Source organism: Brachyhypopomus gauderio, chromosome 12 (assembly GCF_052324685.1).
Source record: "Brachyhypopomus gauderio isolate BG-103 chromosome 12, BGAUD_0.2, whole genome shotgun sequence".
In the NCBI taxonomy this organism is placed as follows: Eukaryota; Metazoa; Chordata; class Actinopteri; order Gymnotiformes; family Hypopomidae; genus Brachyhypopomus; species Brachyhypopomus gauderio.
In genome coordinates, this window is record NC_135222.1 from 19,029,028 (window position 1) to 19,046,453 (window position 17,426).

At 45.5% G+C, this 17,426-nt stretch overlaps 1 protein-coding gene across 1 annotated transcript in view; it reads right to left on the minus strand.

The window, feature by feature from the left end:
* The window catches only part of clasp1b (cytoplasmic linker associated protein 1b), a 38,740-nt gene that overhangs the window by 10,537 nt on the left and 10,777 nt on the right, over positions 1-17,426 (minus strand). The window contains exons 10-27 of the mRNA XM_077023296.1: positions 15,521-15,750; positions 14,240-14,416; positions 9,389-9,517; positions 9,190-9,266; positions 8,486-8,578; positions 7,991-8,136; positions 7,422-7,557; positions 6,990-7,060; positions 6,816-6,875; positions 6,185-6,262; positions 5,880-6,047; positions 5,725-5,771; positions 5,250-5,432; positions 3,951-4,058; positions 3,533-3,571; positions 2,967-3,122; positions 2,286-2,393; positions 871-974 (exon numbers count right to left, since the gene is read on the minus strand). Coding sequence (XP_076879411.1) covers positions 871-974; positions 2,286-2,393; positions 2,967-3,122; positions 3,533-3,571; positions 3,951-4,058; positions 5,250-5,432; positions 5,725-5,771; positions 5,880-6,047; positions 6,185-6,262; positions 6,816-6,875; positions 6,990-7,060; positions 7,422-7,557; positions 7,991-8,136; positions 8,486-8,578; positions 9,190-9,266; positions 9,389-9,517; positions 14,240-14,416; positions 15,521-15,750 — 2,110 coding nt within the window. The remainder of the gene's footprint in view (positions 1-870; positions 975-2,285; positions 2,394-2,966; positions 3,123-3,532; positions 3,572-3,950; positions 4,059-5,249; positions 5,433-5,724; positions 5,772-5,879; positions 6,048-6,184; positions 6,263-6,815; positions 6,876-6,989; positions 7,061-7,421; positions 7,558-7,990; positions 8,137-8,485; positions 8,579-9,189; positions 9,267-9,388; positions 9,518-14,239; positions 14,417-15,520; positions 15,751-17,426) is intronic.

Here is a 17,426-nt window from a genome sequence, read left to right on the forward strand (position 1 = left end):
ATGGTCAACATCAACCAGTTTTGGGTTTTTCTCAACAATCCATAAGAATCTTATTAAACCAACATAGCAAATGGTTTCGTTTGTGTTTAGATGGTGACTATAAAAATCCATCTGACTGCCACCAGCCCAAGATTTTTCCATGATAATTATTATTGTGATTATTCAGCCACTCTTAGGAGATGGCAATATTCCATTGCTTTGCAATAGCAGCATTTGTTTTAGTATTACTCTGTAAGCTTTGACTGCAGAACTTTAACCAACTTTAATAATAATTCATGATCATCACTGGATGTTTTTTTTTAAATGAAATATGAAAACGGTGGAGTGTTGTATAGTTTGCAGTGCTGTGTTTTGAACCCACGACTGCTATAATTTCTGAAAACCACCAGGTGTCACAGTTTTGTCATCAACTTGAAATACTCAAATGCTTTGAATCTTAAATCGTGAAGAAGCCCCAAAGCTTTTTCTGCCCATCTCTACAGGTCAAAGCTGGAAAATGGCCACTATAAAGCAATTTACTTTGAAGGAGCTCTTGAAGTAGCAGACATCATTATGTGCATCGAAAAAGCATTCAAAACTAGTTTTATAACAGACCTCCGGAAGAAAGTCAATATATTGCTTTTGCTGTATAATGCTGCCGGAATGGCGTGATGTTGCCATTAAGAGTGCGGAGTAGGCATGGAAGAAACCTGAAGAAACATGAAATATCTGGAAAATCATCCAGAAAGAACATAATCTAATGGTTGTTATCCTCAGATAATTATCAGGGAATTTATCTTTTCAATGGTCGTCCAAAAAAAACCCTTAGTGGGCTCTGGAGCATGTAGAAGTGAAGGTTAAAAAAGCGGACGGAGAGGAGGGAGTTCTCACCAGGGCGTCTGCTACTGCAGCCTCCACCTCCATGCCTGTGTTGAGGATGCGCATGGCGTTGACCGAGGCGGAGATGCGCGCCTGATGGATGAGACCAAAACGATCTGAGAGGGAGGGAGAGAGAGAGAGAGAGAGATATGAGAGAGAGAGAGAGAGAGAGAGAGAGAGAGAGGGAGATATGAGGACAGAGTCAGAGCAAAAGTAACACTGCCGTCACAAAAGCATCCTTTCACATTATGTTAACAAAAATGGAGTCTAAAATATTTGGATGCAATGGGATACGAACTGCTTAGCTACAACCAAAAACAACAAAGGTCCCAGACAAATCACAAAAAATAAACATGCACAAAGTGAATTTGATGCTTTAAGCTACACTTTTTAAAATCAAGACTTTTTGTGCCTGATTGAGGTGGCCATAACTCTGATCTATCTGACATCATGTTCACATACTTAAACAGCCAGTGTTCATCCAGGAACTGGTTACTTTGACACAGTAGGCCTTCAGTGCAATCCAAGCATCAACTCACTATCTTAGTTTTATATCATCCACATCGAATCCAGATCTACTCATCTACTGGTTGCAGCCTTAAAGCTCCAAATTAAATGTAAAAAAACTATTAATAAGTTGAACATAAATCATTCAATGTAAAATTTCATGACGTCGAGACATGTCAATCCCAGGATACAATTATAAATTAAAAAATATAAATACACAAACATAAAAACTACACAACCAATAATATGAAACAAAACCTATAACAACAGAACACAAATAAACATTCTGCACATGTCACACCTTATGGAAACCAAAATCACATTTGCCTCTAGAAACAGGTGTTGCTTCCATGTTTTGTGACCCAGACATTTGTCTGTTGTGAAGCGGTAAAGACTCGTTAACAGGACTTTTAACAGTTTGTTTTCCTGCAGGTGTGGAATGTGACCATTTCAGCTCTCTGACGCCCCCTGTAGGTGTGGAGCTTAGCAGTGGTAAGAACACATGCTGGATTGGAGGGTCATGCAGATCACCTGTCTGCAGAGCATCGCCCGCTGGCAGGGCACTGGTGGAGCGAGAGTGACGTCGGGACGCTGGGCGGCATTGGAGAGGGGCAGCAAACCCAAATACAACTCAGATTTAAAGGTCCAACAATCCGGTCAAAGATTACATTAAAATAACAATATTTTATATATCTTTATATTAAATATTTAACTAAATATTTTAACTTTTATAAGAACCCGTGCTAAATTTGGTCTATATTGTATTTTGGTGTTTGCGAGGAAGAGAGAGAAGAAAGACAACACGAGAGAAGACAAGCAGAAGTCCTGTCTGTCCTGACCCTCGCCACACAGGCTACATTACAATAGTTTGTAAAATGAATTCAGACCTGTGTGTGTGTGTACGTGTGTGTGAGACTCACCGAGGGGTGTGAACCCCCGTGCGGGGCTGGTGTCTCTGCTACTCTCTCTGCTCGTGTCACGACTGCAACCCTGACTCATACTGGGCCGAGGGATACGACTGCCCCGCACTAACACCCCCACGCGCACACACACACACACACACACACAAACGAGCACAGTCCCACACAGACACATTTAGCCGAGCAGCAAGAGAGAAGAAAGTGCAACGATTAAGACAGGACAGAGATCAGGGAAAGGTAAGTCACGCAGGGCTGAAAGGAGTGTTAGAAAGAGCAGAAAGGACAGGACAAAAGATCAAACACCTTCGAGAACTGGAGTTATGCAGAAGGTATAATTGTTGCACCTTTTGTAACCCGTGATCTGGTGAACAGCTGCAAACGAGTGCAGTTGAAAATCACTGAACCCTAAACATTTAAACAATGGATCTTCCGGTCCCGTCACTTCAGAAATAAACAACTAACACAAGGTGGGAACATTAAGGACTAGGTTGCACACATTTCAGATCATTTCAGATCAATGTCATCCTTGAGCAGATCTAGCAAGGTGATCTGTCAGATCAGCAGATTAGAGTGTGATTCCACATGGGTCCTGCCACCATGAACATCTTGGATCCTGGATCCACAGTATTGATTTCACAGAGCAGCTGTCTGGGTGTGTGTGTGTGTGTGTGTGTGTCTCACCCTGGCCCATGCGGCTGGGACTGGTCTCACGGCTACAGCCCTGGCTCCGAGGGATCTTGCTGCGCTTCTCGGAGGGTGTGACCACGCCGGTGGCACGAGAGACTTTTCCATACGACTGACCAATCAGCTTTCCGGGAGAGCTGGATCGACTCCCAGCTAGACATACAGACACATAAAAACAGAAACCTCAGTTAATCCAACCGAACCAAAACGTATCACATTAATCGTAATAGAATGAATAATTTAGCGTAGCTTTTCAGGGTCATGGACATGCAGAGAGGCCATTAAAGAAAGTCTTAAACCACCGAAAGGCAAACTGACCACACCACCATCAACAAAATTCACCAGTGACACGTCACATAATGGGGAACATCAGCATACTGACAAAAGGAAACTCGTCATCTCACAATCTATTCAAATCCTTCGCGGGGAGCCGGGGGGGGGTGGGAGTGGACAGCTCATGCTCTGATGACCTAATGGGAACCCGCGTGAGCACAGACGGGTCCTGCAGCATGCAGACAGCGGGACACGGGCAGAAGCGGGACTAGTCATTAAGGCTGCTGTACCGTGAGTCTTACCACCGGCTGGATTAGCAGACCTGGATCCTTTTGGATGAGCAGCACGCAGAGCAATGAAGGGCATCCCGTTATACAATGTCAGTGAAACTACATTACCCAGCATGCTTTGGGCATGACATAATAATTGCATAAGCAATCACTGATTGTGGGTAGGGGCAATACTGCAAGGAAGGCCAGTGTTTATGGTGAGGCAGCACAGAAAGAGATTTTTCTGTGCATCAGAAGTATCATTCACATTCATACCACTTCAGTGAAAATGGTATGACAAATGTAGCAAAAGAAAAAGTAAACTAATCAATATATTTTTGGGGGGGGGAATTAAAACAACTTGACAGCAAAGAACTGTGAAGGATCAACACAGCATTCTTGTGGCTATTGTGGATTATGATGTCAGGGATAAACTCACGTTGTGACTGAGAAACCACTTTGGCTCGACTCCGCCCCCTACTGTCCGTCATGGAGACCCCGCCTCCAACACCACTGCCTGAACTCTGTCTGCGAGTGCGCACGCGACCTAGAAAGAGATGGAAGACATGGGAACATGTTGTACTTTAGCAGAGAGAAAGCAACTTTTAATACTATAATAAGGATAAATTATATCTCAGAAAACCTCCTGATCCTACAGCACTCACTATTGTGTGAGATTCTAGGTTCAGAAAATGCTAAATCTGAGGGAATATTAATACGTCAATCTCTCACACTGACAACCTGACACAAATATCATTTCAATCTACATAAACATCCTCCCCTCCAGTCCAAAACCCACAGGATCTAAATCTGTCCCTGTCCATGCAAGACACAGTGGACAGTGGTTAAGACCAACAGAAGCATCACATTCAAACACTAATACGAAACAAAAAGAACGCACGGCCACTTCCAGACACGATGTGGTAGACGAACACAAACTCCGCTTCCCATTTTCCCCCTCAGAGGACTTTCCCACAAGCTAAAGCCGACCTCCCCCCACAGCAGCCTCAAGCGCTGACCTCCCCAGAAAAATAAAAGCACGCTCAACCCGAAACACTCCATTGGCATGTAATCTGCAGGTGTCTAGGAGCCAAAACACTCTGCCTGGGCCGGGTCAGTACACCCCATGCAGACGATCCATGCAGACGCTCACAGACGCTCTTCTTAACTACAGCCAGAGGTGCCGAGTGCCAGTGCTGGCGACTGGCGGGTGACGGACGCAACCAGCCCGAGCGTTAGCTGCACTGCCCAATCGGGTGTGTTCTCACACGCCAAGACGGGAGCTGAGCACCCCTGGATCACATGGTGAGCATGAGAACGGAAGGAAAGACATGTCTACAACACAGAGATCCCCCACTCAACACACACATCGAATACACCAAGACCTGGTGTTCACACACATCTACACAGACCTTACCCTTCACATTACCAGGAGTAGCATCTTAAGGCACATACAAACAGGACCAAAGGAAACAGGACGATATTAGCATCATTACTACTGTCATTAAAACAGGAAGTAGTACATATGTTTAAAGAGGAAAACAGGAGTTGAAAAAAGCGATTAACTATTACTCAAAAAATGCAAAAATACAGCAAACAAAATAAACAATTAAGAGAAATCATAATATTTAGGCTTCGTCCATTAAGTGCCGTGATGTGTACAACTGTGAGGCGAATTAAAAAAAACAAAAAACAAAAAGACAATAAACCCCAGGTGTGAACGGCGTAGCCCCTTTACCCAGCGAAGCGTAGGAGCCCGGCGGCAGTGCCGCGGCCGTGCTGAAGGGGGCAGCAGCGGGCACAGCAGGCATGCGGGATTTGGCACTGGTGGCGGCACTGACGGCTGCATTGACGTCAACGTCACTGCGTGATCGCTGCAGCCCGCCGGGGGTGGACGACACTCGAGCGCTAACCACTTTCGCTGGGAGACACAGAGAGAGGGAGCCAACATCACGTGACCAGCACGATACCAACAGCTACACTGTGTTTTACTCTAGAACTAACGGGCTGAGGATTATCTAAACAGTGCTAAGGTTTGTGGTAGTGACTGAGCAATTTATTTGTATGTGCTGGTTAATAGATTTGATGCTGGTAAATGAAGCTTGATACTCTGTAGACGAGTTGCAGTCAAGACATTTTATCACTGGTCAGTTTAACTGTCTGGAAGGATCTGATTGGTTTCAGACACACAAAGTAAAGAAATGTGCTCTTACTTCTGGTTACACCGCTTCCGACGGGAGTTTTAGCAGACAGCGGCCTACTGAAAGAGAGTGAGAGAGTAAACTCAGAAGGGTACTGACACCTGTTAAAGGTTACAGGAAGGTTCAGCAAAGGGTTGGAGATTCAGGAGTCAGGAGTCAGGACTTACTTAAGACTCTCCTGAGAGCTGGATGAAGAGCGATCAGATTGGGGGAGGGACATAATACTGTCAGAGCTCTTCAGATGTGACTGAAGCGCCTTCTGATAGGTCAGCTCAAGCGCCTGAAACAGTTGCTCTGCCTCCTTACTGAAGTGGCCATGGAATCCCCAGTAACACCTGGACAGGGTGGGGCAGGTTGGTACCAAATTCCCTTCAGGTTCAGAGTGATTTTCTAACATGCATGTCAACACTGTACAAATTCCGTACAGCACATACAGGCTGAACTTCAAGCGGTGCAAAACCCAAACACGTACTTTCGGGCAACAGATCTGGCTTCTGAGTCTGCATCGTGGAGTCCTTTCCTAATGGTCTCCATTAGAACCGCCACATGCCTGGGAACAGAAACAGTGAAGCGTTATGAGAGACGGACCCTGATCCCAGTCCCGTAGTAAGCACTGGTGGAACTGGAGCCGTAATCAATGACAGGGTTCACTCTGCTGGCCTCCTCAAACCACACGTGAGCTCTTTTTACTGCTCCTCCAGTCCTGATAGGGGACCTGCACGCAGGACGTCCCGCTAAAAGGCCTCCCACGGCCTCCCCTGCTAGGGATAATGGCGGTGTAGCAGACTGAATGGATGCGATGACCAAGGTCATGACTGTGTGTGTGTGTGTGTGTGTGTGTGTGTGTGTGTGTGTGTGTGTGTGTGTGTGCATGCCCATGTTCCACATAGCTTTCCAGTGCATATCCTGCACATCTGTATTTTGCCATTGCCATATAGACACACACACACACGCGCACACACACACACGCACACACACACACACACACACACACGCACACACACACACGCACACACACACACGCACACACACACACACTTGGTTGGAGCTGTGAGATGAATGACAAAAACACTATGCAGTGGCCAAGCAGACGCTGGTCTCACCTCTCCAGGGAACTCGTCTGCCACTCCTGAAGCAAAAGGTCTAAAAACTCATAACAGCGTCTGTGGGAGGGGAAGAGGAGAGAGGGAGGAGCCACATCAGGACCAGCAGCCTCTGCGTCTGACGATACATCAACAGGTGATCTCTGCTAGACCGCAGTGGTTGGTGGTCCTTACCGTCGCACGGCCACGGATTTGGACGTGCAGTTGCTGGTCATGATGGGGATGAGTCGTGGGTAGTGTGTGTTCTGGAAGGAAACAACACACACACACACACACACACACACAAATCAATATACATTTATACATGTACATTTACACATGCACAACATCATCCACAAGCCAGGTAAGGATTGGTCATTCGGGTTATGCTTAAGTTATGCATGCGTAGTAGCTGAATAACACATGTAAGGTGAATGAAAGAATGAAATGCAGAAAAGAACACACACACACACTCTCTCTCTTCAGTGATGGTCCAGCCTCATGCCAAAAGGTACATATGAAGCTCTCAACCCGGTTGTTGTTGATACCTGCTGTTCTCTCAGTCAACGGCCTGCTGTACAAGGGGCCCAGTGAATCATGCCCCCAACTCTGTGTGTGTGTACATACCCGAATAATGAGCCGGATGGCTGCAATGCCTGACGTAGCCATGACTTTGGCACTGTTGGGAACGAGGTTGAGCAGTGTGGGCATGATGGACTCGGCACCGTGGTCAAACTTGTTCCCCAGCACGGACGATAAATGCCTGGAGGGAGAGGGACACACCCGAGACCACTTAACAATCTCCCTGCATGTGTGTGTGTGTGTGTGTGTGTGTGTGTGTGTGTGTGTGTGTGTGTGTGTGTGTGTGTGTGTGTGACTACATCTGTACATACACTCCAACCATCTTTATATCCTAACAGGCGCTACTGTAGAATAGGCGTTACTGTAGTATAGGCATTACTGTATTATTGGCATTACTATAGTACAGGCGTTAATGTAGTAACAAATAATACAGTAGTACAGTAATGCCTATATTACAGTAATGCCTATAGTACAGTAATGCCTATAGTACAGTAATGCCTATAGTACAGTAATGCGTTACTGTAGCACATGAGTCGTTAAAGCTCATTTGAACCCATTCAACATGGAACACCACTTTCCACAGGAGGGCCAAGAGGAGGCGAGACAGGGCATACCCCAGTGTGATGCAGGCCTCACGGACCACCTGCGAGCGCAGGTCCTTGGCCGAGAGCTTGAAGGCCGCCTCCATCTGCCGCAGATGCTGGTTGAAGGTCTCATGTTCCCCGGCACCGGCCAGGAGCAGCGAACGCACCTTCTTCAGCTGGAGTATTGATTTGGGTGTAGGGAAAGGAAATTAAGATTATTTGTATGAAAGAAAATAGCAATCCAAGAGTGAGGAATTCTCATTTGTTTGTTTGTTTGTTTGTTTGTTTGTTTGGCCAGTAAACCCTGCTTCCAGATGTATCTGTATCTGTAAGGGGCATCCAGCAGAACATAGCAAGCTTCCCTCTGTACTCCAAGCCAGGGACCAATTAAAATGCCCAAACAAACCGGGCAGTAATCAAGTGCCTCTGGGACATCCGGATACTACACTGATCGATTTTAGTCCCTGGCTGTGTCAGATATTTATTCTGTGAATCAGTTTAACTCTGAACATCCGGTGAACTCACCGCCGTCACCCTCTTCTCCCAGTCCTGCTTGTCATCTGCCAAGACCTCTCGGATCTTTGTCATGGAGTCCTCGAGCTCTCGGCTGGAATAAATCTAAGATGGAACAGAGGGCACGGTCAGCAGGGCCGGGACGCTGCACGGGACACGCGGGACGACAGGCGGGGCTGCTGGCCAGTCTGCTCACGGCGGAAACGACACACTGGCACAGAAAATCCGCCATCACAACCACACGTCTTATTTCTTTTTTTCCAGGTGTGTCATCCAACAACTGAGAGCATATTTAAGCATTTTTAGTAAACACCACAGATAGATAGATAGATATGCATCTGCTGACTGCAAAAAAGACTGACAGTCTTTTTATAAAGAAACAACAACTTTGTAGAGATGTCACCCCGCCTGAAATGAATGTGAATAAAACCTGCAATTTGACAGGACTGCAGTCACACCGCAACAGAAACAACAGCTGCTTGTGTTTTAGAATGTCAGGTCACGCTGCAATTAAAGCTCATTCATTGCAAAATCAAACCAAACATCTATCAAAACTTGTGAAGTTTTTGAGATATTTAATCAAATCTTTTGACACAAATATTGTTATTGTTGCATTCCTCTTCCAATGGGGTGCCAACATGCAGAGCTCAAAAGCACCTCCTTTGAGCCTACAGGCGGTAGCAGGTAGTAAAAGATGGTGTGGGCCCCAGTCTCACCTGTATGGAGGGCACGTCCTCAAAGGCACGGATGAAGTCTTCCTCGTCCACAGCACCGGCTCCAGTGCTCTCTTTACCTGCCGACAGGAGCACACACAGGTCTTTAACTGCCTTACTGATCTCGATTCCAGCACTTTATAAGCATAGCTCCAGTGGAATGAGTTATGTTGTTTGTATGAGATCGAAGGGCGTGGCTAACCTGTGCTCTTGGTGCTGGAGGCGGAGCTTGGGCGACGCATGGATCCTGTTCGCCGTACTGTTCCCGCTCCCTTGGAAGAGGCGGAGGAGCGTCCCCCATCCACAGAGTCATCATCATCGATGTTCTTATCTGGAGACAGTAGAGACTTCAAATACCTGATTCATAACTTCTAATTATATCTGGGTTAAAAGAGGCTGTGCGTCTGGCTACACAGTATTCAGGGGAATAGACATCCTCATTGCTGCTTGTACTCACTGAAGTGTAGAGTGCCAGGAAGACTACAAGTAAAATATAAATAACTAATAGTAAAATATTCTACAAACAAAAAACCGCTTCAGTGCCTCAATACGATACATCGTCGTACCAAGTATGAACCTCTCCAGCCATCTGAAGCTTTGCATTTGTTTTGTTTTTGGTCACCATGTGTAATTTAATCTAACAGTAACAAATAAACCCTCTTTCCACTCAACATTTCCAATTTCCAGAGGATCAAATAAAAAGCTAGCTTTTTTTTACATTTTTTTATTGATCCATGATACATGTATATATATACAGATATTAACATGTTTGCTTGTTTACATGCTTGTTAACTTGCTTTTTTACTGAAATTAAATTAAAGAATATGGCTCTCTTGAAAATATTAACTTGTATCTTTTGTGAATGCTAGGCTAGCTGTGATGTAGATGCTGAAGTAATTGTGATGTCATGTGACTGCTAGGCTAGCTGTGATGTAGATGTTGAGATAATTGAGATGTTATGTGAATGCTAAGATACCTGTAATGTAAATGCTGAGATAATTATGATACCATGTGAATGCTAGGCTAGCTGTGATGTAGATGTTGAGATAATTGAGATGTTATGTGAATGCTAAGATACCTGTAATGTAAATGCTGAGATAATTATGATACCATGTGAATGCTAGGCTAGCTGTGATGTAGATGTTGAGATAATTGAGATGTTATGTGAATGCTAAGATACCTGTAATGTAAATGCTGAGATAATTATGATACCATGTGAATGCTAGGCTAGCTGTGATGTAGATACTAAAGTAATTGTGATGTCATGTGAATGCTAGCTAGGCTAGCTGTGATGTGAATGCTGAGGTAATTGTGATGTCATGCGAATGCTAGGCTAGCTGTGATGTAGATGCCAAGGTAACTGTGATGCCATGTGAATGCTAGCTAGGCTAGCTGTGATATGAATGCTGAGTTAACTTGTCACGTGAATGCTAGGCCAGCTGCGGTATAACATTAGCGCTACACTATGACATGATCACGAGAGTGAGACTAGCCCTGATCAAGGGTTTCCTCTCTGAAGGGCACTGACTTGTCCAGCTTGACCTTAGTGTGGAAGTGTTAGGGAGGCATCAGTCGTCTATACAGTTTCCCTTGAGCCACACATACATAAGAGGTAGAGCAATGAAATGTGCCTGACCAGCAATCAATTCTAATGAATTATTCACACACACCCAGACACACAAACACAGGGACACACACACACAGACATGCACTCATATACAAGAGCAGTTTGCCGAAGACATCATTTCCTATTCATCACTTACAACACGTCTTTCTCGCACATATTCTGTGGTGCAAACACTACTAAGCAAAAACCCAAGCCATAAATAAACACACACAAACCTCACACATACACACCACACATACACATGCAAGCCAATAGTGATCATATTTCTCTTACACTGCAGAATGACATACACCCTACCATTTGAACACAGCAAGAGATTTAACAAAACACCTATACTGGTTCCCACATTCCTCCACCCCATTCACACTTAACCAAACCAGGAGAAGCCCAGTCAAACACTGAACATCTGTCCACACTAACAGCTCCGGCCATGGCACAGATGCTGCTCCCTTCATCACCGCGACACGCTCCGATGAAGATTAGCTACTATTCACAGCCTTTCCTGTTTCACACCCAACACTGCCGTCTGACGCTGGCTCCTTTCTGCCATCCCTCTCTGACTGTCTCTCTCACACCCTCTTTCTCTCCCTCCCTCCCTCCCTCGCTCCCTCCCTCCCTCAGATGGTAAGAAAGAGAGGTGCTTACAGCCGCAGATCCTCCGGCACACCAGTCTCCTCAACATGCCGCCACACTCTCCCCCTCGGCCTCATGCTTCCCTGTCCCCACTGCCTGCCCCTCCCTCCATCCCTCCCTCTCTCCCTCCATCCCTCCCTCCCTCCCTCCATCCCTACCTCCCTCCTTCGCCTGCTGTGTGTGTAAAAATGATTTTACTGCCTCCTCTGGGAACGAACGTGTGTGTTCTGATGCATACACAGGCAGGCTGGCATGGTCTTTCGGTCCAGTTAAGATTTACACAAGCAGACCTCCTCTGTGTTGAGCTGGGACCAGGATTCCCCATTGCTGAATTCTGTCACTCAAACAGGCCCCGCCTCTCATTTTCACTTGGTGGGGAAGGTGCAGCTAAACTAGGGGAGGGGCCACATCTACCTCCTTATAATGAAATTCATTGTCATCCCCCCATAAAATCCAACTGCATCAGCAAATGTATTTGCATGTCAATACTGTTTTAGCTAAGGTCATGTGTTTACATCAGGATTAGACCACCCGCTCTCCTCCCCATAGGGTCACTGGCTGACTGAAGGTGTCCAACCTAAACCATCTGCCTCGCTACCATGGCCGTCCTGCTCCCTCACCAAAATAACTCGCCTGAGGTATCTGCACTCCGCAGCCACTAACGAGGGACACATTTAGATGTGACACCAGTAACAATGAGGCACAGCAGGATAGGGACATGGTGTACTGTTAACTGACATGTGCTGTTAATGCAGCAGAAAATATAAACAGAAGATGTATATATATACACACACACACACACACAATCACAGTGGGGTTTTGCATGTTTCAGGAGCCCAGGGGACACAGATGCAGAACCGGATTCTTGGCCGTAGCACAGACCGGTGTGGACGGTTCGCCAGCTGTACATTCATGCCCGATTTCAACATGAGCTTGCATCGGTTGGACCTAACTTTCCTGACAGCACAACAGAGTTTTCATTCAGGTCCCATAACACATGTATATTTGGTCCACAGTTGCTCTCTGGATGATCCAGAGTCCTAAAATGAGAGATTAAAGGACTCTTTCAGGAAGTAACAGCAAGACAACTGCATGTTCACTTCCTGTCTTAAAGGGAAAGGTACACTTAGCTCTGTGAGCCTAAAGAAAGCTCTTGTGTCTCAGTGTAGAGGATATCTGGCGTACAAGAATCTTAATAAATTATTGGTACATTATAAATTAATATTTCCAGTATTCTTTAGTATTTAGATATGTATACTGTGTGGCCAATCAGTGATGGAGCTTGATAAAAAGAGACTCCCCTCAAGTAAAAATTTTGTTTGTTAGTGTTTCAGGTAGTTAGTGTTACAGGTAGTAGTTTGGTGTATTGTTGGGTCACATTCAAATGCAAACATGTCACAGTCAGCGTCTGAAGTCAGGAAATCACACATCAGCCCATATTTGTCATGCTGATATTTCTCGATTTATATTGTTTTGGCACACAGTGAAGTATAAAATAAATTCAGACATATTATACTAAATGTACTATCCATTCGGCTCTTATACAAAAAACACCCTCCTGCAGGATAAAAAGCTATAACAAAACCACATCTAATAAAAGGTAGTACTGTGATATTAAACACTAAACTTCAGATACATCCCAAAGAGGGTGTACAATCTGATATTTCTCCACTCGGTGGCAGTCTTCTCTATCTATACAAAAATTAATGGATCTTTTTTTCTGCATCAAGTAGATAGTTCAAACATGTAGCTAATGCAGCTAATCAAACATTCAGATTAGTGGTGGGGTGACGCGTCGACGTTATCGACATAATCGACTACAAAAACATGTCGATTTGCAAAAACGTGCGTCGACGCCACAAAGATGGCCACGCCCACTAAAACCATGGCTTTCTCTGGGGAGCATGCAGCGGCTACAAAAACTCGCACACGAGCATCTAAAGTTTGGGACTATTTTGGACAGAGACCGAACAACGTGGTGCTATGTAAGCTTTGCAAAATGGAGATGGCTTATCACAGCAGCACGACTGCTATGCACGAACACCTGAAGCGCAAGCATCCCGGAGCACTTCATCAAGATAGCAGCGAAACACCACCGTACGTTCTGTTTTTAGGTAATCGTAAATTAGCACATTCACATTCATACATTGTAGTATTCACTACAAGTTGTTTTGCTAACTCTCTATATCGGCACGTGTTAAAACGTAATTTCTGCACTGTTGCTGTTATGGTAACATACTATAGTTATGCAAGATTGTTATTCGGTCATTTTATATTTTTCTGTCTACTTTAATGGCCGGGTAGCGGTAAGAGAATAGATTAAACTAACATTATAGCCTGTCAATGCAGACACGGTTTCGTCTTGAGGATTTCTCTTTTTTATAATTGTAGGTAAATCACAACTATTCAATTAATCGATTCATCGAAAAAATAATCGTTAGATTAATCGGCAAGAAAATAATCGTTAGGTGCAGCCCTAATTCAGATGGTCCCTTGGCTATTCTTTGCTGTGTTCTAAATGTGCATTCAAAGCCATTTGGTTGTAAAATCTATATATATACGTATGCTGGCTTAATTCCATATTAGAACAATAACAAATTCCCAGCCACAAAGAACAACAGATCAACAGAAATTTAAGGCAGCAGGTTGATCTTTTCAGCAGGGAGAACTGACCTACATCAAATACAGAGGGAGGAAGCAAATGTGGATATTGCACACACAAAGAGAGTTCAGAGAAGTGCAGAAACGTTTTCTAGGCTGCTGCATAAATGCTCAGGACTTCTGGTCACCCACCTGGATAAAACACAGAACTCTGGAGATGCATGCTTCCCGACAGCTGACTACACACTCCCCAATTCAGAAAATTAGTTAAAAAAAATAATAAACAGCTAGAGTACGTTCCTCTCCGCATGACACTGGGATCCCAGCAGATCAACACGTTCGGCAAAGAACCCGAAACAAGTTTGGATCCTCTCAGAGATCAGATGAAAAGTATTTGCCTGCATTGACAACACAGTGCATGTCTACGCAGAGAGTGAATCCAAGAGGTGGCCCATAACACCACACCTTCATAAATTACTGTCAGATTCAGCATCTCCTGTTTCATTTCAAAGGCAATCTGATCATCCTGCTCAAAACAGAGACCCAAACAGGAGGCTTTAGGGTAGAGTTTAGGTCTCTGTTCTCTTCTGGAACGCCATGGGGGGGTTAGGTTTCAACTCATCTCACTGTTTTTGGTTAAACTTCACTTCATTACCATAGCAACAAAGGCTCAAAGTTACAGAACATGCAGCTCCAGTTCCTTCCAGTACTTATTTGTCAGTAACACAGGGAAGAAGAAAAGAAAGCGTGACAAACTGGAATTCGCAGAAGAGTTAGCGTGAGTTAGAGAGCTAGCGCTTCACAAAAGGAAGGTTCATTGGGCTGTGGAACAGAAATGACTTGAAAGAAAGATGAAAAAACAAAATCATGTCTTACTTCACCATTTGGTACATACGGTTTAACGTGAAGGTCAGTTCTCATAAGTGTGACTTTTAAGTAGGTCGGCACACGTCCTTCACATCTGTCACTTAAAACACGGCCTAATTTCCCGCATGCGCTATGCAGCACGTGCTTCTCAGGCCAACACCCTAATTAACCACGCCCTCAAATAGCCACGCCCCCTCCACACACCCTACCACAACTCTGCCTACTGTGTCTGATGGCTATGGCCCCCATTAGGCATCTCAGTCGAACATGCTCTCTAACACCTGCACATGCATTGCTGTTGCTACTGTAAATAACATTCCTACCAATCCCAGAGACACTGGAGCTATTTATAAAGACCGTGGTACAAACATACAAGATCAAGCACCCGGCTGCATAGGGATGGAGGTGTTTTTTTAGTTCTTCTCGCAAAGCACATGTACTTTTCATCAGCTTTACTGATGTATTGTGAGTTATTACAGGTGAGTGTTATAGGTTTCAGCCCAGCGCCTCCGAAGCCACTGACATCTCTTGGGTGACAGGTTGGCTGACTGCACCAGGCACCTGACGGCCGGAGTCAGTGAGCCGCGGATTCTGTTTCTCTTCTACGGTCCTGCTCTAGCTCCTGATCCGATGCGGGCCCCGTCCTGCTCAGATGGCAACGTTGGACACAGCACAGGTCATGGGACAGCGGGACGCTGGTGCTGGGCTCTTCAGACCCTGAACGTGGAGCCAGGATCAGTGGAGAAGGTCCAGTCCGTAAAAGAAGCAACCGTTCCGCAACCACAGAACGAGAGCCACCGCAACACCCTGCACGGCACACGGCCCCTCCACCCTCCCTACGGGTCACACATGTTTGACACAGCACCACAGCACACGAGGAATCTTCTCACAGCCTGGCCCAGCGGGACACGCAGGAACGAACACGCAAAGTAATAAAGTTTAATGAGATCCTGAGCGTCTGCTTACAGAAGACAAAAGGGCGTGCCCTCCGTCACCGGCTTGGTTCTAAGCTGCCAGGGTGAGTCGCCAGGTGGCTAAACCCAACAAACTCGCTCCGCCATTCTGGTTCCCCTTCGACAGTGACAGACACGGACGCGTCCGGCCGAGCAGCAGCAGATCGATGCACGGGCCGTTACTACAGCCCCAGGGAGGGTGAAGGCTGATTCAGCCATGACTCAAAATGAGCCTGTTGACATCATCAAAACACAGAAACTTCCTGGTATCGGCCAACCTGAAAGAGTGGGAAACTAATGTAGCGTAGAAATCAGTACTGGGCATTAATGAGCAGTTCATAAATGATGATCTGTAGTGGAACAAACAGGTCATCTGCCCAGTAGGCAATTAACAAGCACCAGGGATTGAGGAAAACCTGCTGAAAACCTGAGAAAGAGCTACGGAGAAAGATTAAAGTGCACAGAAATCTCATGCATACAAACATCATCTTAATTTCTGCACCGCACATGTGATCTCTCAGGGAAGGTGGGTTAAAGCTCACAAAAATCTGAAAAGGACAAAAGCCGTGGGGGATAAATAGCTGCCCTATATGGAGAAGAATGTTTTCACCAAAAAGGCTTATTTTGGAAAGTGCTGTTGTGTGTGTGTGTGTGTGTGTGTGTGTGTGTGTGTGTGTGTGTGTGTGTGTGTGGGCTCAGCACAGTAAAAGATCAACACATACCCAGTGGATCCTACACACATTCTTCCAATTTCTCATTCTCTCGCTTACACTCACACTAGCAGACACGTGCACACACATACATGCGCACACACAAACAAACACACGCAGGCATGTTGAGATGCTGGAAAGGCAACAGTCATCACTGTTAATCCCTTCTGCGCGTCTGTGCTAACCAGCCACTCATGCAGCCAAGACCCAGCGAAAGAGTAGATCACCACATCTAGGGTACGGCCGTCCGCGAATAAAGTGAGGAGAGAGAGAGAGAGAGAGAGAGAGAGAGAGAATGAAGGATAGACAGAATAAAAAGGGGAGGAAGAAGAAAAATATACCACTAGGAGGCATTCAGGGTACGAGATTCTACCGCTCTTGTTAACTGCCCCTCTGTCAGACTCTGAGAGACTCTGAGCCCATTTGGGTCATCAGCTCGAGGTCACATGGGCACCCAGCACACAGGGCTCGTGAACCAACCGGAACAGAACACAAAAACAACATTCAGCTGTTTTTTTTTTCCTTCGTTCCTCTCTGAACGTTGTGCTCTTTCACCAGAGGCGCTGGCGGCCACGTCTGGAGTTTCGCCTCCGAACCGCTACCGTCAGCACCGCAACACACCGTCTGGGTGAGAAGCAGCCGAGCTGAAGCTCTTCCTGTGACCTGTACACGTTTAGTACTTCACCTATAAACCACAAGTTCACGATACTTGGTAAAAATAAAAAATGTAATAATAATGAATAAACAGACTACTCTACAAAAGCATTTAAGACAGTGAAATAATTTCTCCATAGTTCGCTCATATTGCCTTGCACACTTTGAAACATTAAGGTCATCGTTATAAATACT